This window comes from Chanodichthys erythropterus, chromosome 12, assembly GCF_024489055.1.
Source record: "Chanodichthys erythropterus isolate Z2021 chromosome 12, ASM2448905v1, whole genome shotgun sequence".
Taxonomy (NCBI): domain Eukaryota; kingdom Metazoa; phylum Chordata; class Actinopteri; order Cypriniformes; family Xenocyprididae; genus Chanodichthys; species Chanodichthys erythropterus.
The window spans coordinates 18,192,202-18,218,179 of NC_090232.1; the positions used below are offsets into that span (position 1 = coordinate 18,192,202).

Here is a 25,978-nt window from a genome sequence, read left to right on the forward strand (position 1 = left end):
TGACTTCACTTGCTTTCTGAGAGATGTGTGACATCACTTTTCTCCAAATGAAGAGTAGCAACTCAAACTTTGAACTTTGCCCTGGTTGTGATGTGTGTACATCACAGAAAGACTATTACAGAATGCTTAACCTTTAGAATGTTTACCTGGGCTCATAAGTTTACCTGAGACTCACCTTTCCAATCCACCTTACAAGAGACTACCTTTCTTTAACCTATCCTCGCTCATCCTCACTAGAAAATATTCAAAACATTTTGGCAAAATGTGTGTGTGAGTGTGCTTATGTGTGTGCACACGGACATCTGATTACAGCTAGATCCACTCTGTCAGTTAACCTGCTGTGACCCTGAGAAACCAGGTCAGATAAACCTTTTCACCAAAACCCTGCAGTGCATGTATATGTGTGTTCGAGTGGGTGTTATCCAGTATGAATGACTGAGAACAATCCAACCTTCCCTGGCTTTCTCTGTTATTGCAAAGAGTGGGGACCAAAAGTTTGAGACCACTAGTGAAAATTCTTTTATTTATTGTGAAAAGAGTTCATTTGATTGAGCACAGTTTCAGCACTATACCGATAGCACTGTACTGTTTTGTTTACTGTTTTGTTGTCTTTTTTGACTCTCATATTTATTTATTTTTATTTATTTATTCTTTTTGATGACCGTTTTTTGGTTTATATTTCTAATTTTTAAGTAAAGCACTTTGTGTATGAAATGTGCAATATAAATAAACTTGCCTTGCCTTATATCTCTCCTCTGCTTCAGTGACCGAACCACTCGAGCTGCATGAACTTTACAAATTTGTGTAAAACCTGGTGATCATCTTATCCAACATGATTTGAGAATGTTCCAAGATCTTGTGCTTCAATGGAAGCTGACAATTTGACCTTTTGTACAAAGGAGTTCACATGGTCAGTAGCACAAATGTGCTTATTTGATTAGTTACCTAAGATGTTCTGAACTCTAATTGATTCTTCTTCACTTTGTATCATAATTATATTTGATTTATTTATTTTAAAGCCTATTTTTTCAGGTTTAAATATATATAAATATATGTATGTGGCATTAGACTTTTGGACCCCACAGTATCATCTACAGTATTACCACTATCACACTACACACACACACACAAGCACTAAGTCTGGATAAGCCTCTATTCTTCCCTCTGATAATCAGGTCAGTGTGCATTAGTGAACAAAAGTATTTTCAGTATTCTGCCTCTGGGGTTCACATTCACACATGCACACAAACACTGCTGTTTTCTGCATGTTTTTGAATGTGTATACATAAGGTGACTTGAAAAGAGTGTGTGTTTCTAGGTCAAACTTTGTTATATCTGCCCATAGGCTATCTATGTTTTGCTCTCTCTCTCTAGTTTCATTAGTCTACACATGACAAAATCATTAATTTTACAGTACCGTCATTAAAGGCACAATATACCAGACAGCCCTCTTGACTTTGTTATGATGATATTCTTGTGTAAATATACTAGTAATACTTGTATAAGCAACTAGTAAAGCTGGTCTAGTGTTGCTACTGAGAGACTTTTTAAGAGATACACATCTTACACATACACATGCACATGCACAAAGGAAAATGAAAACAGAAGCAGGATTAAGACTTTGAAGCTTTGTGAAACTCCAGATGTTTAAAATCAGAGTCAGTGAGCAAGCCTTGAAGAGACAGTACAGACTGAGTGAGTCTGAGTGTGTGTGTGTATTCCAGGATGCCGCTGGTTTAACTTTTTGACCCTGACTCTGGAGCTTAAAGGGTAATATCTCTATCCTTCTCTCCTCAGGTCTAACTGTTTTTCTTTTCAAAGAGAAACACACACACTGCTTTAAACTTTCCAAAGCCCACAAAAATGTTAAAAGGCCTGCAGGGCAGAGCTGCACTGGAGGTTGACAGTGCTTGTATGAAAGGCAAGGTTTAGTGGGAGACACTGTTTGACTATAACAGACCATCTAAACACTTCAACATGTGAGGAGATCTGGAGGACAACTGTTTCAAAGTTTACTTTAACACTTTAAGTTTGGTCACCTCATTCATTGTATTTATAATGCAGTTTTTATATTCGTTTTTTTCTTTACACTGCTTTATTATAAGATTATTTAATTATTAAACGGTTTTAAGTTTTGTCATCATTTTATCTGATGTCACTCTCACTGTATAAACAGGGTTGTTTTGCTTCTATGCCTTTAAGACTCGTGTGTAAATGGCCTCTTCACATGTGAAATGATCATCCATGCTTTGTTGTGTACTCCAGTGTATCAGCTCCAGTGTAGTTTTATTTATACAAAAACTGCCCCATCTTTCGTAACAAAGTTTCTTTAAAGCCTGCAATCCATACTGAAATGTGCTGCAACTGTCAAGGTCAGATTGAAATTGATATCAGACTCCTCATAATATGGAAAAATCTGAAAAAATATGGGATTGTTTTATAGTCAAATCTTAAATGTGATTCATATTTAAAGCCTAAATAGAGGCAAAATTAAAAGAAAAAAAAAACTGTCAGAAAACTAGCACGGAAATGAATCACTCTGCATCTTAAATGCTGAGAAGAGAGTTGCAGGGTTTTTTTCTTTGTTGTTTGTGGGTTTTTGCTCGTATTCAGCAAAATGTAGTATAAATCAACATGCTTACACATGCTAGATGTGCCACTGCCAGATGACTACCCTCACTTATCCTCTCCTAGCCACTATTATTGTTTTGCGAGTTCCTGTACATACCTTCCTTGCAGTCGTGTTTGTTCTCATGCAGAATAAAGCCGTTGCGGCACTGGCACACATAGCTGCCGATAGTGTTGATACACTCATGCTGGCATCCACCGTTATCCTTTGAACATTCGTCTTTATCTGTAACAGAAAAAGAAGAGAGTGATGAACAATGAGATCCAACCAGATCCTTTTGATTTCTCAACTTATTTTTATATCCTTTGATTGAGACATTTTGAAATCTGCATGAGAGATGGTGGCCTGTGATTGTTGAGAGAAATATAACAATGTTGTCTTCAGCGTAATAATAAATTCTGACATCTGGAGTCTGATTGTGATATTTATTTTTCTCTAAAGAGCAATTACAGTGAGTGACTGAGGTTTAATGTATATATCAGTTAATTAACCAAAGAAGATGGAAGAAAATCTTTAAAATAACAGGGAAAAGGAAAAAGATTCATGGGTAAATTCACAGTAATGTCACTTTTATCCGTGATATTTCAACACAAAGCTCTGCATCTTATTCGCTAACCTCCCAAAATCCATTTAACCACATGATAAATGCAATGAAATAAGGCAGCGCCATATTTCAATTAAACCACTGGCATTTTTTTCTAACGCAAACACACCTTCATTTTATGTAAATTAGGCTTATTATAGATGCATATATTATAGATGTACCATCTGATTTGCATAATCCCTTTAGTTAATTGGGCAAAAAACAACACTCTTGCAAATAAGCTGATATATAATTGGGCACAAATGCCCCCTTTAAAACAAGAAGACAGGAGAGTATGGAGATACATATTGTATGTTGTTGGGGAAGTGCTAAGCGATTAAGAAAAAGTGATAGCATATTTAGTCTATGTGTCTGATAAGAGTAAACTAAATGTGTGACTTAAAGGGTTAGTTCACAAAAAATAAAATTCTGTCATCATTACTCACCCTCATGTCGTTCCAATTCCATAAGACTTTAATTCATCTTCGAAACACAAATTAAGATATTTTTAAATGAAATCTGAGAGTTTTCTGTCCCTCCACTGAAAGTCCATGCAACTAACACTTTGACGATTCAAAAAGTTAATAAAGAGATTGTAAAACTCCATATTAATTGAGCGGTTTAGTCCAAGTTTTCTGAAGAGATGCAATGGCTTTAGTTTCATGATCTCTTTATGAACTTTCTGTGTTTTGAAGATGAACAAAAGTCTTATGGGTTTGGAATGACGTTGGTGATTTTTTTTTTTTTTTCATTTTTGGGTGAACTAAACCTTTAATGATGTATGTTAAGAAACAGTCAGTGATCCCCCCCATCACATATCTATACACCGCAGCATCCCATGAGTCAAAAGCCTCACAAAAGCTGTTATTTCCATGGAAGTCTCAGGTTTGGCTAATTATCACACTTCCACCACTGCTCAAAACCACCAGCATATTCATCAAAGCCAATGCATGACAGATGGAGAGAGAGCTAAAGAGCCAAAGTCTTTGTGAGTTACCACACATTTTTCATAATTAATGGTGTTTTCAATCATGTATTATGTCTTGAACGATTTCTTGTTGTTTTATTATTAATAAAAGAAATTAATGCTTGATCATAAAATACCACAGCTGAAGAGATACAAGTATGGGTGTGCTTCTCAAAAATCAACCCTACTCCAAAAAATTATTTTACAAGTCAAGCGTATCAGGATCTTGCTTTCTTTCCTGTGCATTTACAAGAAATGAATCCCCTCTGTCACTGTTTCCAGTTCAGCGCTCTCATTCGGCTCAATACACACTCACACAGATCAGGAGCATGTGGGAGAGCTCTGGGGACCTCCCTAAGTCTGCCGGCACTGGGCCAGCAAAAATCCAACCTCAGGGACTTCCAGACAATGAGAGTGATGCTATTATAACTCATTGAGAATTGAGCTTATTCTCTCTCCCACTTACACACATTGCGCATACAGCTGGAGTCATTCACCATGTGCGTGAGCTAAACATTCATTTGTGCATTCCTTTTATACTGTACAAATCTATCCAGAAGAGCCAAATACAAACAGATGACTCATAAAGTGGCAGACCATGCTTATGCTTCAGCTAAAAGTAATTAGCTGTGTGATTTTTTTTTAAAACACGGAAAATAGCCCATCAGAAAAATGTATTTATGTAAAGTTTGCTGATATTAGATTGACATTAGATTGACTTGTTTCAGAAGGTGGAAGAAGGTTGGAAGAAGGCATGAGGACAAATGAATAAAATCACTTACAGTACATAGAATATAATATTGATCCTAATAAAATATAAATAATAAATAAATTATTAAAATGTCAAAAAGTGTGTTTTGAAAAGTAGGGACACACATTAAACTGGGGGTCTTTTACAGCTTTAAAGGAACAACACTTTTTAAACTCTAATGTTACTATTCCCAACAAAGACTGATCTAGTTTTTACAACTTTTCTTGTTTATCTGCTTCATCTTCTGGAATCAGAAAATATCTCTTTCTCTTTGTACCTTTGCCAACCAATTTGAGTCTTTTCATATCTTCTAGATCTCATGTGACATTATGAAATAATAATAAAAAACAGGGATTCACTGCATGGGGAAGGAAAAACACAACTGATATTCTTCTTCTATACATCTATTATCAGCAGATATTAAAAGTATATTTATACACAAACTCACATCTCATTTTCTCCTGTACAGTCTATAATGCATATAAGCATTATAAGATTATCCTATTGTCATATGAATCTTCTGCATATATTACCTGTTTTTTATTATTAGTTTGTGAGCTCTCTAATCAGACAAAAAAGTGAATCATGTTAGTAGTGGAGTACAAATGGTTGCAAATAATATTTAACCATTTGTAAAAAAGTTACACCATCTTATTATCATGCAATAAGTTCAACAAATGCTGCTGACCCAAAAGGCTGGGACATTTGTTGCCACAGAGACCGAGCCCAGAGTCCTAGAAGATGAATGGATTCTTAAAGGCACCTCAGATTTAAGGGCAAATCCATTCCCAAAAACCAATCAGGCGAGAAAAGGCTGTACCTGAAACACGCCTTGACATGACCTGCTGGCCAATCAAATCTGCCACATCATTATCAACGTCCTGGCAGGACAAAAATATAAAGAGTCGCTCTTTGCAGTGAGCAGGCCTGTCTGGGAAAGAGAATGCCCTGATTCACACACATACACTTTTCATTTTACAAATTACATTGTCAACGCACATTAAAATGTCACTTTTACAAGTGCCAATCGAGCATCCAAACAGGTTAGAAATACAATTACGCTCAAGTCCAGATTCCAGTGTTTGGATTAATGATTTGTAGTCTGTTCCAACAATGATAGTTTCTTACCAAAACCACAGAACTTCTCACGATACAGTTGCATGAGATAGAGAGCCTTTTACCTTGGAAAATGTTTGAAAAGCTTTTTAAAATTTACATTATGAAATTCATATATACAAGCGAGCTTGGGTGGAGGTGTCAAAACATAGCTAAAGACTTCCAAATCTCCATTTCAAATGAAAAGTGCTGCCATGGTGGTCTTACCGGAGAAGAAATGAGCTTTGAAGCCTTTCTTGGAGACTGTGTTGTCTGATTTGAACTCGATTCGCATGTTGTTGTACTGGGAGGTGATGACCTCTGGAACCTCTGTACCACAGTATTTCCCATGAAGCTTTGAGTCAGATGACAAGCCACTCCGCACCTCAACATAGTCATACTTACACACCTACACATACAGAATAGACAAAAATACCCTGATAAACATCCATCCTTCTATGTGCCACACTGGCACACACACAGAGTTAGCGAGTATGTGCTCTCACCTCATTTCCCTCTAGTTCAAAGGCTTCAAACTGCATGGATATGCGGTACTGAGTGGGAGCAACCACTTGCCACACACAGTTCTTATTGGGAGGATATTCCTTAGGCCAACCTGGGGTGGTGATTGTGCCGTTCAACTTAGTCAGCAAGCCACCACATGCAGCTGAAAGAGAAAAAAGAGCGAAAACAAACTTTTAAAAACACAAAAGTGAAAGATTCTGACTTCAGTTCTCTGGCGGTATACAGACTAATAAGCATTCAATTAAATATAAACTATAAAGTACATGTATTTTAGTGTTACCGCAACACATTGTGCTTTTTTAATGACAGAAATCATGTGGTTTCTGAGCAGAGTGAGTGTAGCCTAAGTGCTGTTTGTTCTTGTTGTTTTCCTGTTGACTGTGGATGTTTTCCTGAACCGTTCAGTTTGGCTTGAGCATCCGCTGAGCATGTCTGAGTCAAGCAGACGGAAGCACCTGTGTGCAGTGTGCGCAAACACAATCACACACTTTCTTACCTTCACAGCTCTTCTTGTCAGGGGCCAGTTCGTATCCAGGATCACACGCACATTTGAAGCTTCCTAAGGTGTTAACACATCTCTGTTCACAGCCTCCGTTATCTGGCTTCAGACACTCGTCTTCCTCTGTTTTAATGACACAGACACTTCAGTTGAATGGACAAGGGCCAAAACATCAGTTTCTGATAGAACTATTTTGTACGTGTGTGTGTGTACCTTTGAAGAAGTTTGCAGCAAAGCCTGCTTTATTTACAGTGCCATCAGAGACAAATTTCATCCAGAGGGTGTTGGAGGTGGAACGGATATCTTCAGGTTTATCGTAGCCACAGAATCGACCAATCAGAGGGCTGTTCTCAGACAAACCATCTCTAACCTCTAGATAGTCATATGCACAGCTGTCATGTCGCTCGATCTGCACAAACAAAGGCACAATACAGTATGTGTTAATGGCATTAGCGTTTCTATAGCACCTTACAGTAGGTGTCAGTGGTCCAATAAAAACAGGATCTCAGGCGTCTCTGTGTATATTATATGTCAGGCTCTCAGGTCTGGTACACGTCCTGCTCTTTATACATTGACTTTATGCGTGCAAAAGAAAGTGTGAATGTATGTATGCAAAGAGAGAGAGTGTGTTTTCGTTTCCTCTGAACAATTCGACACCTTTGACCTACTCACACACAATAGTGTGCATACATACTTCTGACTTGTAACAACATTCTGACATTTTAATGTAAATAATCAAACGTGCCTAACTTTTGGCCTCACACATCTGCAGTCTTATAGAAAAATCAACTTGACAATGATGTGTGTCTATTTGTGCGTGTATATCATACACATAAACTAAACAGCACACATGTAAATAGTGACGTCTCTCCTCTTTTTCTCTCCTTCTCAGAATGAAAAGACAAGGGAAAAGGAGGAGGATGAAAGAGGAATGCTAAAGTGAGAATAGTACTTGACCGAAAATATATAAATAGAAAACAGCCAAAAGAGAGGAGACAACAACCTCACCTCAAAGACCTGAAAGCTCAAGCCCACGCTGTAGCCCTCGGACACTGTGATCCTCCACACACATTCCTTAGATGGACGGTAGTCATCTGGATAGTTTGGAGACTGAATCTGTCCAGAGTCCTTACTGATCTCCCCTCCGCATATTGCTACCAGACACAAACCAAAGATTTTTAATTAGTCATCAGAAATATTTATGCAATTTTTACAGCGTCTAAACAATATTATTTATTAAAGTAATATTTTAATATTATTTATTTAAACAATTTGCAATGCTTTCTATTGAAAAAATATTTGTTAATATTATACATTTTTATGTTGTTTATTGTTTATTGTTTTGTAAGCTAGTTTTTAAAAAATACAAAGTTAAAGCTGATCTAATTTAAATTATTAAAATATTTATATATTTAATATGCAGTCAGCTATAAGCAATCTATTTGTAGGTTGATTTGACCAGTGACTGATGGGGAAGTATTTTGGAAATATGTTTTGAAGCAGTCATCAGTTTTGCGAACCTGTTTTTGTGTCGCTAGTGCCGCATACTTCATCGTTAAGACATTTAATTGAAATGAACAAGAAACACACACTAGTGGTGTCGCAATATACCAGCGTTGGCGATAACCTTGATATTTAAAAAATTGCACACTGATATAATGTTAATACTACACAAATGATAATATCGTAAGTAATCCAGCACCATTTGGCTGACAGTCCAACATAGTAGTTGGCATTATTGCATTAATGCAATGTATTATAGTATTAATGCTGGTTTTCACCCATCATACAACAGAAAATCAAGAAGTAAAGAGTTTTTTGGATTCTGTAGAAAAAAGACCAGGTGTTAGAAAATTAAGTCTGCAGCCACTCAATAGTTCTTTTGTACAATTGTGCTTACAAAATCTCTCTGCCTGCTTACACTTGTATTTTGAGTGTGATTCACTGTCCAAGCATTTTATTTTTTGATTTCTATGGATAACACTATACTATTTTTATTATGAATTCTTTTGGCCACCATAACCGTGTACTGAAAATCTGATATTGTGACAGCCCTAACACGCACACACCTTCATAGACTGCTGCGAATCCCTTTCCAACCCAGTTGCTGCTACTGCGGAACTCAATCCACATCCGACTGTCTGTGGAGACCAAAACTTCTGGAATTTTATCACCACAAAAACGACCTGCAAAGATACACACACACACAATAAAATATAAGAAACAGTCCCCCATAAGCATGCACTGGTGATTCATATGATTGCTTAATAAATTACAGATTATTCCTGGTGAATCCACCAGTATGTATGTACCCAGCAATGGTGCTTTCCTCCAGTATCCATCACGAACTTCTATGTAGTCGTACCAGCACAGGCTGCTCTTGTAAAGGTCCATAGTGGTAAAGTTTAACACTATCTGAAATGGGCAGCACACATGCAGCTGTCAAATACGTCAAAATTCACACATTGGATCAACGTTTCTTTATCTACAGCCTCATAGTGAAGACAATTACAGGAAAAAATGGATTGAAAATTGCAGATACAGAAGACTGCCGAACAATTTGATGTACAATGAACGGTTCAACAGTGCAGTTAACCTTTGTAAAGTCAAACACTTAACACACAGAAGTATCTTACCTTTTCCCCAGGTGTGACAGAGATCCTCCATACACAGTGTGTATATGACGGGTACCCATTAGGATATCCTGGAGATGAGAAATTCCCCACTGAGTCCTGTAGTGTTTCACCACATGCTGGAAAGAGACCAACACAATAACATGATTAATGAGTGTACATAGAGAAAAACTGCTTTGCATAACATTTCAGTAATTGAAAAATTCCTTTTGTTATAAAAACTTGAATGTGTAACTTTAATTAGACGTTAATTCAGTAATCGCTCTGTAAGATTCAGTGAATGATTCGTTAGATGGACTCAAACTGATTAACGAGTCTTTTTGACCAATTAAATGAACCGTCTCAAAACTGTCATTCGCTCATGAATCAGACTACACTGGATGTGCTGAATGTTTGTTTTTTTCATGCAGCCGGGAAGACAACACAATAGAAAGATGTTCACAACTCGGCTAAAAATTCTTGTGCCGTAGCACTGTATATTCAGCAGCGGCCGACCGCCACCACTAAATAGCAGTGCAGGAAACAGATACACACACACACAATGAAGCAACAAAGACCTATTGACTGTTCTAATGAGATCTCAGGAGCCAAACAGTGCAGGATAGGGGAGCAGATTCTCTGTTCAAGAGAAGCCAAATCTTCTGCTAACATTTGCCAAATGTTTCTCCCAATTATCGATGTAGCGGTTGGCCAAACATTAGTCTGAGAGGCCTCTGTTTTTCATCACAGCTCATTGGATATGTAGGTGCTTTTGGGCGTCAATATCAAGGAAATATAAAGACGTAGTCAAGTCACAGAACAATCCGGTGCACAGTCTTGCATTAGATAAGCTGTTATCTTTGGCTTGGGTGGAGACAGTCACCCCTATTTCAGAATAAACTTTTACTGATAACCTGTATGTAACAGCAGAGATATGAACGTTGGACTTACAACAATAGTTTCCAAAAAAACTTACAATGAAAATGATGTCATAGTTTACTCACCCCATGCCAAATTATTTTTATTGCTGTCAATAGATTTGAATTTTTATCATGATCATTTTTTGTGTGAATAATTGCGATTAATCACAGTCGTACTGTATAGTGAAGTTCTTGTTCTTGTTTAACATGCTCATTTTGTCATCATTTGCTATATCCAGCAAAGTAAACTCTCAGACTGAAGGGTGATTCTCAAAAAACTAAAGTTGCGACTATCTCATAATCCCTTCACACAAGCGCTTGTCAATGCGGGTGTCTGTTATTGTTTCAGTATTTTGTTGTTGTTGTTCCGTCTCTTTAGTTTAGTTTTCTTTAAATTAGTGCAGTTTTGGATTTATTTTTTTACTTAATTTATTTATTGCATCATTGGACTGAAAACTTTCTGGGAGTGTAGCGGCTTAAAATGTAAATTGTAAAATGAAAGTGGGCATTCAGTTCATAAATTTTGTCACAGACAGTTAACAAGGTGGAAGGGAGAGAGCTTTGTCTTTGTATGTGAAGTAGGCCATGCATTAGGCATTTACACACACACCCTCACTAGTGCATGAACTCAAAACAATACAGCAGTAAAGTAACACACTCATATGCTACTCACATGGACACACACACACACACAGGCAGTAGAGCGAGAGGATCCTATGCTCTTTGTCTGTGAAATGTCAGGGTGGCTGTCTTCTCTTTCCTGAGCACAATGCACACCCATCCATTCAACAAACCACTTGTCCCATGTAGGGTTGCAATTTAATGTCTTTGGATTATAGGGGAAACCAGAGCACCTGGAGGAAACCCATGCCAACATGGAAAGAACATGCAAACTCCACATAGAAAGGCCACCTGGCTCAGCCAGAACTTAAACAAGTGACATTCTTGCAGTGAGGCATGTTTTCCAATGAGCCACCTCAAAAAGCGTATAAGCATCATAAAACAAAAACGAATGATCTCATGCAAGCTAACACAAAGATACACACATATAAACCACAATATTAGCTGGAGACACTTCTCTGCTCATAAAGTGGTCATCTTCCTGTAGTTAACACCCTTGGTCTTCCTTCATTTAAATTTTCACTTTCTCTCTCACATACACTGTAGGCCTACCTGGGCATCTGTACAACTTCTTAGCTTGCGATATATCTCCTTTGCTGAGTCTAGTTCTTTGGCCGATAGCAGGCCTGACGCCATTCTCATCACGAGAGGGAAGAATTGTGTCCAAAAACATTCCTCTATAGAAGAGAAAGACGAGAATACTTAGAAAGTTGTGTATTAAATTACTGAGTGTGAAATTCCTTGTGTGTGACAAGTCTCACCTGGAGAAAGTGTTTCTGGCATAATGCATGATGCTGTCAAAATCATACGGCTCACCAAGAGAGTTGACATCGCCTGGTTCCATCTTGATAAAATTATACTCCTGACCTGAGTGCACACAGATACACTCATATTAAAACAGATGTTTAGGCTCACAGGCTCAACTGTATGTTTAGGCTTGATATACTAACAGTTGAACTCTCAAACTGTTCTGTTCATACAACAACAGCTCAAATACTGATATATTATACAAATACAAAATATCTGAATACAAATATTTGAGGCCAAGCACCATTTCTATTCTTGTGATAGCCGTGAATAATGCCTGTCACCACAGAGAGAGTGACTAGAATAAATACCAAAGATGGTGATCAGTAACACTGAAAATTCTTAACAAACAGTAACTGACACAATGTTATTTAAATGCAAGTCCAAAGCGCAAATGTATTAATCAAATCTTAATTTAAATGGATAGTGTGTGCTTGCTTCACATGTGAGAACCAATGAGGTTTGTTCTCACCCATCAACAACCACGGTTGAGCTTCCGTGTTTATTATATTTGATGGGCTCTATGTATTTGCATTGATCAATGTTTAAATGTGAATAAAAGCCTTCATTAAATTTGTTTAGTTAAATCATTAAGTGATAATGTCTCTTCAGAAGACATGGATTAAACTGCTTGGTTCTTATGGATTACTTTTACAATGTCTTGAAGCATGAAAATTTTGGTAATGGATGGAGCAAAATTACGAGAGCATATTAAAAATATCTTTGATTTTCTGCCACTGTGAAATGCAGCCATATTGAACAAGCGGTTACCTGGTAGGATGCAAAGACTTGAGTCATGAGTCACGTAGTACCTGGTTGGATGTTGTCTCGGATAATGGTCACATGATCGTCACGGTCAGGTCGAGTGTGCTCGTGCCAAAAGCCAATTACGTGCCCGAGTTCGTGAACGACAATGCCAAACTTGTCGCAGTTCTTCCCTATGGATATTGCCTGGGGTCCATTGCCACGACGACCGACGTAAGAGCAACACCTTGAGAACCAAAAAATAAAAAGTTAAATGTCTGAAGATCTCAATTAAATGTCAGCATTTTGTTGGCTCACCCCACTCTTGAATAACTCTGATTCTGCTTATGTCACAGAAGTGTCATAAAGTGCTACAATGAGTGTAATGAGGGGGTGATGGGAGGTGAGCTGGGATAACGCTTAGTTGTTTGGGGTAATGTAGTTTACAGTGGGGTGAGCAGGGGATAGTGTGAAATGATGAGAGCTGATTAATGGTGATTAGGGTGAGTTGAGGTTAGCTTTCAGATTCTTGCTGTGTTGTTTCCTTAACGACAAATAAGCACACATTGTTCACCTCTGACTGAGTGCTACTGCAATGAATCGCAGGAGAGACAAATAGGAACTAAAGAGATACAGGTGGGTCCCAAAGTACATCCCATAAGACAGTCCAAAGCAGTGGTTTTGCTTCAGAAACAAGATTTTAAGTTGGGCATCAAGTAGGGAATTTTGGCCACTACAGTACCAAAACTGTTTATTTTTTCCCCCTGCTCATTATTTTTTGATGCAATATTGTGAGAAAAAGAATTACAATATATATTTGATTGTGCCTGCACAGCGCTATTCAAGTTGCACTGAATTATGTGTGTTGCATTAAGCAGGGAGAATATTTGGCTGATTAAGGTGAATTGTTTCACTTGCTGGTGTTTGTACAAGCCTGCAAATCCGATTATTATTAACAGCAATATTGCCAGCAGCCTCACAACCCTGCTGACTGTGTGTGTGTGTGTGTGTGTGTTGTGGTCAGCTATGTTAGTATATGCTGACCAGTTTTATATGCTGTTCTTTTTTATTATTTTTTTTCCCAGTTGTTTTTCTGAATAACAATAGAATGTTGGCAAGAGAGAAGTGAAAAGTGAAGACTTAGTGTTCTACAATGTAGTAATATGATTTTTCCTTCAAGTAGAGTTGGAAATATCGCAATTAAGAATTCTAGGCACACAAATGACCAAGCAAAGTTGTATTTAAAGTATGAAATGCGGAATTCTAGATGATACACAAGTTGCTACATTGGAAGGTGTGTTGTTTTGAAAACAATGATTTATAAAATAGACAATATAATCTATAATCAGATCAGTGAGTGGAAAGTAAGACAGTATCGAATGGTGTAAATACACACAATTTTTTAGGTTTGCTTTTGTAACACTAATATTTAGTACATTTAGTATTGATAACAATATAAGTTTTACTTGGTAAATGTATTGTTTTGAATTCAGATTATAGTTATATTTAGTTATTGTATTATATTATAATGTACTAGTTATACTTCATATAATACGTAATTATAAAAAGAGTGAAGTGCTTTGTCAAAGCATGTATTTCCATACTTCTGCGTGCCCTCCTGCGCAGACATCACACGTCATCAGCATGTTTCATGAAGTTATGCAGAGGCTATGCAAACAAACAGCAGCCACCTTTTACAGTTCCTCCTGAACCAAAACAACAAACATATGCTGCTTTCCCGCCATGCCGTAACCATAATTACAAGATGGCACCCCGTGACTTTCTACCCTGAGCTGTTCACATCTTCAGAATCGGATTTATGGATTTCTATGGCAATGCTATCAATGGCGAAATGAATCTGCAGCAGTCAGGTGGTACAAGTCAGAGCTCTGTAAGTTGTTTACATTCATTATTGTAATGTTATGTTCTTTGAGACATGAGGTAATATAATGCAGTCTCTCGTGATGCTTTGCAGACTCTGCTCTGGCTGTGCGCGTTCGTGTGTTTTGGAGGAGGTGTGGCTTTGGGAAGCGCTCTGAAGGGAGGGGGTGGGATCTTATGCTTTCAAAGCTTGCTATTGCTAGCCTCTCCAAAATTGCCTACCATACCTTCAAGATGCATAGTTTGTGATACATTCATAAAGTGATTAGCACTACATTGGGAGAGGAGGGTCTCGATGAAATCATAACAAAATCTTAATAACAGGTGGAAACAGGGCAAAAGAAAGGTTAAACCTGTGAAGACAGAGTCCAAGGAATCCAGATAGAATCTCAATAGTCTACCATTTAGAATGTCTCAGACACACAAACAAAGCAGTAATCTCGATTCCAGTCACTCACTATTTATAACTTGGATTAGAACACCTTAATCCCTCATTTCATAGCCATTGATAGTGTGGTGTAGACACACACACACACAGATATATTCAAACTAATAAAAGGAAACAGACTCAAAATAAAACACATTCATCAATCTACATCAAAAATGAGAAAGGGATATTGAATATTGTTTATTTTCTGTAATGCTGCTTTGGAAGCATTTGTATTATTAAAAAAAAAGTGCTATACAAATAAATTCAACTCTAACAAGTGACTTGCTTACAACCTACACACAGATATGCAACATTCAAGTATCCAACCTTGTAAAATCTTGTCTTTATATTTAATCAAAATTTGTGCAAAGGAGTCAGTCATTAAGCCTGTCAAAACCTTCTCTACACAAACACATGGGCACAAGCTACATGCCAAATGCTTAAAAAGCACATACAGACACATAGAAGGTTAACACTCAATGCTTGTGTTGGTCTGTCAGCAGGTTTATAGCTGAATGACGTCTGCTGATTATAAGAGATATGACTGCACTGAGATGGATAATATTATGTAATGCTCTCTCTACCTCTCTTCCCTCTGCTCTAATCTAGTCTTGTCCTTCTGTCAATGGTCATTCTGTCTATTTCTCTGTAATCTGTCTGGATCTACATCATTATTTCACCTCACCTTCCATCACCATCATTCCCACACAGACATTTTGCATCCTCAGTTTCCATTCATAACTGATATAACATTCATAGACCGATAACACTTCTATTAGTGGTTAAAAACCTTCTTATCAGGTGTTATGTCATTAAACAATGCGCCATATGATCAAATAATCAGTTAAATAATCAAAGTTTTCAGATATGAACGATTGCCAACAATATATTTATCTAGACTTATGTGATTTCCGTCTTCCCTTCTCTCTTTCTCTCTCTCTCTTCCTTGTTAACACACAGTTAGGATTCCATTCCTAAGAACAATGGATGGTTTGCTCACCGTGGTAACGGGAAAGGAAGGAAAGCCAGGCCGACTGTAGTCATCTCAGCCGACTCTCACTCCCTCGCTCACAAACACACACATACCTTTGTTTTAAACACACATTACAGGATGCACTCATAACAATGAGAGCTGAGTATCTGAGTGTGTTCCTTAATGACCACAGAGTTTCACGCAACCTTTCTTACTTTCAATACATGCAAACTACAAACAGCCTGTAGAAGTCCAGAATCAAAACTCTAAACTAGATTTCATACGCTACCAAAGTGCCGGTGCTGGAGCTGGTAGCTAACCTTGTAGTGTTTCATGCATTGAATAAAATATGGTTTAGAGCTCTACACTGGTCTCTAAACTGTGCTAGTTTAAAACCAGGAACTTTAAAGTCGGCATGAAATGAAAATTCATCTGTTTTTGAAATGCATTCTATAGATTTTACGAAAAAATCTTCCATGCAGGTTTAATTTAAAAAAAAATGTTGATCTTGTATTCTATTAAAATACATATTGATCTTCCAGTAAAATGTTAGACTTCTCTCTGGTGACGTATGCCGGATTTCTCCAGTCGTTTAGTCCACTTAAACTATGGCTGGCCGATATGGCCAAAAATATCATGATAGAATTTTTCATATCAGTCGATATCGATAATTATCATGATAAATGTTACATCTTTATTTCTTTCAAGATTACAGACAGATTTTTGATCCTGAGTTAAAGTTGTAGAAACCAGACAATTAATTGTGGTTTTATCATCAGAACATGACAAGCACTTGCCAAACAGGTGAACATTTCACAAATTAATATTACATGTTTAGTCTCTTAAGGTCCTTGCACACTGAGTCCGAAATTTTCATATCCATTTTTTGTATTTGTCATCTTAAAAATCAGAAACATTGCACACTGAGTCTGATGCTTATTAATTAATCCATTGCAAAAAATTTGCAAAACAATACAAAATCTTGAAAGTCTTCAAGCAGTCTTCTCTTCTTAAAAAGAGAAAAAGAAAGAGGAAATATTGGGTCCTGTAATATATTGGGTATATTTGGAAATATTGGTTCCTTAAATTAGCTTAAATCATGAATTATTTGATTTGTGATTGGTATAGGAGAACTCTGCAGCGAACTGGAACTTTTCTCACTGGATCTCACAGCACTGTTTAGTGGCCATGTGATTAAGACAGTAAACGAGTAAATGTATTCGCTCTAAGCTCACGCGGCGGTGTGATTTGTGCCGAGCTAATAAATGTACCGTGTGGTGCACGATGCAAACGAGCAGCTCTGTTTTGTTCCGCTTTTGGCGTGTTTAATGTTTCTTTAACTAAACAGAAATAGCAGTGCTTATCAGTCAGGCAAATTGGTACTGGCACCAGTGCGATGGTCTGCAACACATGCACAGCATTATTTGCCCAGTGACTAAACATTATATCAAACAGTTATCGAACTTTTGTTATAATTTTACCTCTCCCCATTTTTATAGTCATCTGCAAGCTCACATTCAGATCTTTCTCCATCCAATCAACAACCGATGAATAGAACCAAGTCCCATTTTTTTCTTTTTCGATAATCCGTCTCAGACGTGCGACACAATACGAAGAAAAGATGTCACTACTTCCATTACATCACAACTTTAAACTGAAGGTTTTCAAAACAACAACTTTGTCTAGCTGATGACATACAAATCTATTTTACACAAATTCTAAAATAATTAACAAAGCTGTAAACTCTAGAATCACCCAAATGCGGTAATGTGTTCAGTTGACAGACATTCTCTTGAGACATTCTATAAGTCTCACTGCATAAAATTGAATGATTTGATTTGTATCAAATGTATAAATTGATTCATTATGACATCAATGAATCAAATATAGCTTCTAGCTTGTGATGTCAAAAAATGTTGAATTAAATTACTTTAGATGTAAATTTTTCTGGATGTTTAATTGTGCAAATATTATGTAGTATCATTATCATTTGGTTCTAAAATCAGTGGAAACGCAGGCTGGTATTATGAATGTATTTTGATTATAGTGAATGCAGAAACACAAACCCGCAGGGTCTGTAGGTGAAGACGATGTAGCTCTCCTCGTCAGTTTTCTCAATGAAGGTCACACACGTCTGTTTCTCCCAGTGTCTCATTGCTTGTTTTAACATGGCCCTCTGACTTCCTGAGAAACACATACAGAGATCATTTGTAAATCACACATTCATATGGTGATGTCAAACACACACATACACACAGGTCCCCTTACCGGTAAAGTTGCCTCCTATGACGTAAGGGATGACTCCTCCAGGCCAGATCTTCTCAGCTCGGGATGTGGCAGCACGTGGTACTCGAGATTTCACACCTCTGCCGCTGTTTACACTCCTTCCTCCAGCCTTGGGGCTGGAAACATCTTTACTGCTGTTCACTGGCCATGACTCTGCACCATAGAGAAGAGTACACAGAATGATAGAAAACACCTTACAGTAGGTTTGTGTACGTTTGTGAAATTAAATATGGAATAGGCGAGTTCTTAATTGATTCTAACACTAATGAATAGAATAAGCAGATACAAATTAATTTTCTTATTTCATTAAAAATAATATACAGTAGTCAACATTTGAAGTGGATCAAAACCTCTCACCTAAAACCTTCTTCTTGGAACAACTTAGTTCTTAGGACAACTTTAATGAACTTTTTTGATCCACTTCAAATGTTGACTACTGTACATGATATACAACTTGTTTTTAAATATATAAAAATGCTAAATTAAATTTCTATTTTTCTGCATTGCTACACAGATGCTGAAAGCCTTTGGTGTCAATAGAATGACTTGCATCAATAATTCTTTAAACTTAAATATAGTTTCCCTTTTTTTTTTTCCCTAAACCAGACCATTTCTAAACCATATAAAAATTGCTTTTTGTGTAGCGCTCGAACACATTGAGAGTTCCCGCCTGTGGTCCTCTCCAATCCCATCCCTTTGCTTTCTACTGTGTATTATATGAATAAAGGTTAAAACGACATCTAAATTATTGTGACTGTACTTTTATCTGGCTGTTAGGTGTTTTATATTGTTTTATATCTAGAAATTGTTTAGGTGTAGGTGTCGGTTTATGCACTAGCTATATACTGTACGTAACTATGTGTTGAAAATCATAATGATGTCACGAGATATGTCACGATCAAAAAAAATATACCCCAATATATAATTTTCATAAATTCCCATGCCCTTCCCATTCCCATGGACGTCTGACATGAAAGGTTGAGTGATGTGAAATCCGATTCTTATCCCCAAACTGCTCCTTTCGGACAGTTTGTTTCAATGAACCAGTTAAAAAAATAGATTCAACAGTTTGTTTATGTAATCACGTGATTACGTCACATATATGCAATTCTATTATTAAAGCACCCAATAATGATGTGAAATGTGGATGTTTTACATGTCTAAAGCATGTAAAGTGAATAAACTAGTCTTAATCAACTCACCTTTTTACATAAACCACAAAAAAAAAAAACTTTGATTGGTCCATACGGAGCCCCGGACATGACATGCAGGAAAAAAATTGTAGGCTAAAGCGTGCGCACAATTGAGTAAATCGAGGGAACGAAACAGTAAATTGTGCGCACAATTTAGTAAATCGTTTTTTTTTCTTGCATGTCATGTGCGGGGCTCCAAAGGTTCACGCATGCTTGTTGTATCAGCAGCTCATCGGTTCTTCGCGGACATGTCAGAGTCTGAACACTTTCCTCAGTTCAGTGTACTGGTGAACTATTGTAACCATTAACTGACTCTTGACTCGTGTACTGCTGTTGACTCGAGAAATACAGCTATCGGATCACTGTTATATTTCCAATTCATTTTATTTGTTATATTTTATGCTTTTTAAGAAAAAGACATTAGAAACATATATTTTTCCCCCTTTATGATACACTTGGCAGACGGTCCTCAGCTCAGTGTACAGTTGGACTAACTGGCATACAATCTAAAGATCTTACTGATGGTGCTGTAGGGTAAATAGGACAAAAAAGGTCCCAGTGTTTCATTTGTTTATGTACAAAGGGTGAACTTACCAAAACCTAACCGTCGTATTCTGTCCAGCAACAGATATAACGAACCTCTCTTCTTACTGGGATTATGCTCTCCTAGACCACCTGAGAAAAAGAAACATACAAGAGAGTTATTTGAAGAATGCTGTGAGAGGGATATCATAATGTTATGAGAACATTTTGTGAGTGTTGTTGTTAAGCACTGAGTAAATGCTGCTGCTTATGCTGCCTTCACATGCTATCGGAATTTTCGTAAATATGATAATTAACCTTCTGAAGTCATATTTACCACTGGGAATATCTGGGATAAATTTGATACCCATGTTCCTGAGTTGGGCAGGCCATAAACCTTAAACATGGCGGAGAAGAGAATGATTGCTGCTGTGTCTGGTGTTCTTTATTTGCTTTTTTCACATTGCCTTGTCTTGATGTTAAAGTAGTGCTTATTTACATGAATAATCATTTGAAGCATATTATATGTTTTATACACAGCAAAAATAGCCTGTATTTGACATTTGTATTTGAAATTCCAGAACTGTCGGCAAGCTAACTATTTAGATACTGTGGTGAAGTTTATATGGTTGTCAATGAATGGGACGCTGTAACGTAGTTCGTAGATACGGGAAGAAGGGGGCGGGAACCGGCGAACGTTCAACAAAGGTTTAATTCAAAATAAACAAATACAAAACGAAAGTAATGCCGGCAGACCCTCGTGGACATCTGCCGGCCACACAAACATAATAAAACATAAAATAAAGTCCAGGCCTGGTCCTCTCTCGTCCTTCACTGACGTCGCTCCTCCTTTTATGCCTCCAGAGCTCCTCCGTGAGAGACTCGATGCTCATTATCACTCGCGTCACCGGCCTCGCGGCATTCCCTCACGGCTCTCGCCCGCCCTGCTCGTCACAGACGCTAATTGTAATTTTGGCTTTAATAAGATTTTCCCAATAAATAGACAAGAATAATCCTGGTGTCGCCCTGAGAAGAAGTAGGAAATTTCCAATAGCAAACTGCACTAGTGCCATTATAATGTTCCATGAACGCTGTCAGTTATCTGAGAAACTTCCATCACTGGCTGTCTGCCATTATCACACCTATTTTATCCATTTATCCTCACCTCTCCTCATTCCCTATTCACCATCCTCTTCTCCTTCATTCAACATCTCACCTACTCTTGTCTTTCACTCCCAGGGTTCTCACTGAACATTTATATTCACACATCTCTGTTCCTCTGCTATCTTCCTTTTGCATTTATCCCCTCTCTCTCTCTCTCTCTCTCTGGAATTTCTCTGATGCTAACAGGAAAGTGAGGAACAAACAAAACTCTAAATCCAAGACACAGGAAAAGTCTGAGCTTTGGGATTAATTTGCACACAATCTCACACACATTACACTGGCAGGTATACAAGTGTGTGCTGTTGTCTACATGACAGTATCCTGATGAATCTGGAAATATCCAAGGAAGACCTGTCCTGACTAAACATGCATCAGTTCTTCTGCTATTCATGGTCCTGATGCAGTTTGCCCTTTTGCCCTGGTGGCACATCCTGTAACAACCCCAGTCAGAACGGAAACGCAAAGCTGAATCCTTATCGTCTTTTTGGTCTCGCTTCCGTCTTTGTGCTGCCAAAGACTCAGATTATGATAAAGGTGATGTTGCTGACAATGCTGCTACCAGCAAGGTAGAGTTCTCTTAGTTGGCTGTTAGTCTGTGAGTAGTCAGTACTCATACCAATGATTGTATCCTGTTTTAGACACACTGACAGTTTACCTTAGCAATATGCCATTGGGAAAGATGCACACACACATACACACATTTTGACTGGTCAGTTTAGATAACAGCAAGGAAGGATTTTGTTAACAATGTTTATTCTAACTTACAAAAAACAAACATTTGCACACACACACACACTTCTGCACTTTTCCCATTACATAAGGAGTAAAAGACAAAGACTTCGCTATGCAAACAAACACACACACACACACCGTTGTTTGCTGATGGTGCAGTGGAGTTGAGACAGGAGCATTTATCAAGTCTAATCACTTGAAGCTATAAACTCCCAATATCCCTACACATTCTTCAACTTCAATATGACTTTAATGACTTTAAATCACCCACAGCCCACAACACAATAATGGACATCTATTCCATCCTCATGACAGCTCAATATCTCAGACTGATCAAGACATTACCTCGTTTCCACCAAGCGGTACAGGACAGTTCAGTATAGTTCAGTATGATTCAGGACAGTAAACTCTGATCTGGCTTGCCTTTCCACTGCCAACAGTACCCTTACTTGATAGACGTGGTGTATGTTGGAAAGTAGCGATCGCTGTCATTCTTCGCAAAGAAGAAAGCGACACAGTAAACAACAATGAAGGACATACAGCAGATCTTGTTCTTGCTTTTCAGCATGCGGCTGTTTGGCACAAAAAAAAATGGTATTGTGTTTCAACTTTATTTAAAAAATGGCATTTTTCCCATTTGGCAACATTCCTCTTGTAGCATGTGCAAGTGACGATTCTCTGTCAACTAATCAATGTTCTGCAGTGAGTCTAGCTCCACCCTTTAGTACTGGACTATTGGAAGGGTCCCAAAAAAGTGGTATGGTTTGGAATTCGAGTACCATTCACAACTTCTGACAATGGAAACGGCAAAAAATTACTGTTCCGCTCAGTGGAGACGAGGCATATAATACATAATCCACAGAGGCTACTGTGTGTGCCTGTTTCTGTGTGTCACCCTGCAGTTGAAACTGCACAGAGGCCAGCGCTAGAATTTAATGCCTGGAGGAAGGTCTGACTTCAAACATGACATCAGGATGAAAAAAGAACATGAGTGGCTTCAAGGACTGAGTCAAACAGAAGCTCAAACCTTGAACTTGACTGTAGAAAGAGTCATTGTTGTTGTTCTGCACCAGAAACAATCCACAACCCTTAGCAGCTGCTGACTGCAGCTTTATCCTTGTCTACTGTACATCTGCTACTGAACTCAGCTGAAAAAACATGTGCATTAGAATCCTAAACTAAACTGAGGACGTCTCAGTCAGTTGCGAACTCAGTAAGGACTCAGAACCATTTACTGAATAAGTCAGATTCAAACTGCTAAATCACAAGAGAGTTTGAGGCTGTTTCACAAAACTGGTTCATAAGAGTAATTTGTTCGCCATTGTTGGGGGTAATCCATTACAGGTAACTTGAGTTACGTAATCAGATTACTTTTTCAGGTAACTAGTGAATTAATGCATTACTTTTTTAATTTACAACAAAATATCTAAGTTACTTTTTCAAATAAGTAACTCAAGTTACTTTTTCACATTTATTGACTGACAGCTCTCCTGTCCCCATGTTGAGAGAAATAAAGTGCAGAGGTTGTGTGTGCACTGTGTAAACATGATGGTTATTGTAGTTCTAGACTAAATGTGAACATTTCACTTACATGAAAACAATCAGTATTCCTCAAAATTAATAAAAACAGAGAAATGCAATCTCAAAATTTTACACAAACGTGTAATAATTAACTACATTAAATTACACAAATATTCTTTATGTATTTAATCTCACTTTATTTACCAATGTCTTTGCTGCTGACATTCAATGATCTAATTCAACCATACTAATAAGCAAAAATTACTTTAAATTAGATTTAGAAATAAGAGTGTTGAACTTCCTTCTTCTGTATCCTATTCTTCTTTAATCCAGAATGGCAGCACAGCTGTTTACTGTACTGTACAGGTGTAAATATGCATTTCCTTCAGCTTGAGGCTTATTCATTTCATTTTTGGTTTGAAAGGTGTGAAAACAAACAAGCAAGCCCAGCCCAAGTGAGAAAAAGTAACGCAAAAGTAATATAATGCATTACTTTTCATAAAAAGTAACCAAGTAGCACAATTAGTTACTTTTTTAGGGAGTGACGCAATATTGTAATGCATTACTTTTAAAAGTAACTTCCCCTAACACTGTTGTTCGCAAGTTGGCCATTTTGACTACTGTCGATAAGTAGAGTCCCTGTGATATCTGATGTGTCTTACCAGATGTGTGTCCCTGTCTCCCATGTGACTGCTGCGAAAGCTCTATCGTCCCATCAATCTGAAACATTTTCAAGTCCTCTTCATCCAAGGCGATATCTCCCCAAAATACAGCTGGAAAAAAGAAACAGAGAAGGATATTATTAGAGGACACAAACACACACTCTGGCAGCATCATTGATTGATGGTCTAAGTGCTGGCAGACATGACTAAGACTCAGATCAGCGCGGCCTGAGCTATTGACTGATGCTAATTTAAGGTTTGCTGCATATGCAATCGATTGACAAGTTAACATGAGAGGAAACATCGAGTTGTCTTGGGTTGCCCTTCGCTCTCGCACCCTCAGATGCTGAATAAAAATTGCCAGGCGGATGTTCCAACATTCCTAATGTTCAACTACAGTCATGATATCATATATCCCTAAATTAGCCTGTCGCCAAGGAGTTCATAGAGATGACCATGAGAAAGGAGATAATATTGGGAACTACGCCATTTGTGTGTGCGAGTAGTTTTGGCAGGCTATTCACTCCTCAACCTTGATATAAAACAATAAACAATGAGGACCATGCTTTAAGCTATCTTGATTGTTCCATATTGGAATAAACTTTGCCCTTGTGCATGCATGCATGTGTGCGAGTGTCCATATGCGTATGTACACGTAACAGTGAACTGCACTATTGTTTGTGATTGTATGTGCATGTGTGTATACAAGCATCCATCCCTCCCCCATCAATTCCTTGGAGACATTGTTCAGCATGAATCCTTGATTGTGCTCCATATCACATCCATATAAAGCTGGAGTCTCCTGTGGATCACACCCTTCACGGAGAACTAATATTAGCATTGATCTAACCCCACTTCACGTATCTGTGGGACTCTCTAATACAGTCGAAAACTCTTTCACTGCACCTTAAATTAAATAAAAAAATAAATTATTTTTTTATGAATGTAAATTTAATTTTAAAAGTTTAGATTTACATTTATAATTTTTAGATCACATAATACTTATTTTAAAATGAATTTGTACATTTTAAAAAATATTTAAAAAATATGATTAATTATTGTACATTTTTCAATCTTTCAATCTTTTAATTAAATGCTAAGTTTTACTTGCTTATAGTTTTTATATTCCAAAAAAAAGTATATTTTTTACATTAAATCACTGTGTGGTCTTGAATGGTTTCTTCCACATTACACAGTCATTTATCCATCAGTACAAGTATACAAATCTAGCCCCCACAGACAGATATGCATATTTCAGTTTCTGCAGAATAATTTTATATTTAAGAGCTGACATAAGGTCTCTCTGCAGTTTTCATGACAGCCTTGACAGTGAGACAAGACAGCGTAAAATATGTCTCCAGGTTAAGGCAAAGTGCCTTCGACTTGACCGCAGAGGAAAAGGCTTTGTGTTGAATTGTACATTGATTCGGCAAGTCTGGGAGTGAAGCCCAGTAATGCCTCAGCAATCATGTATTCGTTTAGCATCAATGAGTCTTTGACTGCACATCTTAACTTAGCACCGGTCAATAACTTCAGCCGTGATGATCGATTAACACAGAGCAGAGGCTATACTATACATACAGAGGCTAACACGTGACCATCACAGTCACATGGGATTGTAAATTGTAGAGTGTCTCTTTCATTGAAAGTTAAATGTTAAAAGTCAAATCAACCTGACAGTTTAACAGCTTTACATCTGCTCAAATGGGAACAAAGTGTCATCTGGAGGGGGGATAGGTTTTGGCGAATATGAAATGATAATCTGAGTTCCAAGGATATTGTAGTGCGGTGGGAGGTGTGTTTTAATCTGGGTACAGTGATATCCGCAGATACAATTGTGTATTAAAATGTGAGATTATCC

General features: G+C 37.6%; 1 protein-coding gene across 3 annotated transcripts in view; it reads right to left on the reverse strand.

Moving 5' to 3' along the window:
* tll1 (tolloid-like 1) overlaps positions 1 to 25,978 on the reverse strand; it is a 45,999-nt gene that overhangs the window by 6,670 nt on the left and 13,351 nt on the right. For all 3 annotated transcript variants that reach the window (XM_067403959.1, XM_067403960.1, XM_067403961.1), the window contains exons 3-18: positions 24,118 to 24,228; positions 20,111 to 20,191; positions 18,306 to 18,476; positions 18,104 to 18,221; positions 12,822 to 13,000; positions 11,964 to 12,069; positions 11,755 to 11,879; positions 9,686 to 9,801; positions 9,362 to 9,464; positions 9,119 to 9,235; positions 8,058 to 8,203; positions 7,263 to 7,458; positions 7,047 to 7,172; positions 6,532 to 6,692; positions 6,254 to 6,434; positions 2,729 to 2,854 (exon numbers count right to left, since the gene is read on the reverse strand). In XM_067403959.1, coding sequence (XP_067260060.1) covers positions 2,729 to 2,854; positions 6,254 to 6,434; positions 6,532 to 6,692; positions 7,047 to 7,172; positions 7,263 to 7,458; positions 8,058 to 8,203; positions 9,119 to 9,235; positions 9,362 to 9,464; positions 9,686 to 9,801; positions 11,755 to 11,879; positions 11,964 to 12,069; positions 12,822 to 13,000; positions 18,104 to 18,221; positions 18,306 to 18,476; positions 20,111 to 20,191; positions 24,118 to 24,228 — 2,163 coding nt within the window. The remainder of the gene's footprint in view (positions 1 to 2,728; positions 2,855 to 6,253; positions 6,435 to 6,531; positions 6,693 to 7,046; positions 7,173 to 7,262; positions 7,459 to 8,057; positions 8,204 to 9,118; positions 9,236 to 9,361; positions 9,465 to 9,685; positions 9,802 to 11,754; positions 11,880 to 11,963; positions 12,070 to 12,821; positions 13,001 to 18,103; positions 18,222 to 18,305; positions 18,477 to 20,110; positions 20,192 to 24,117; positions 24,229 to 25,978) is intronic.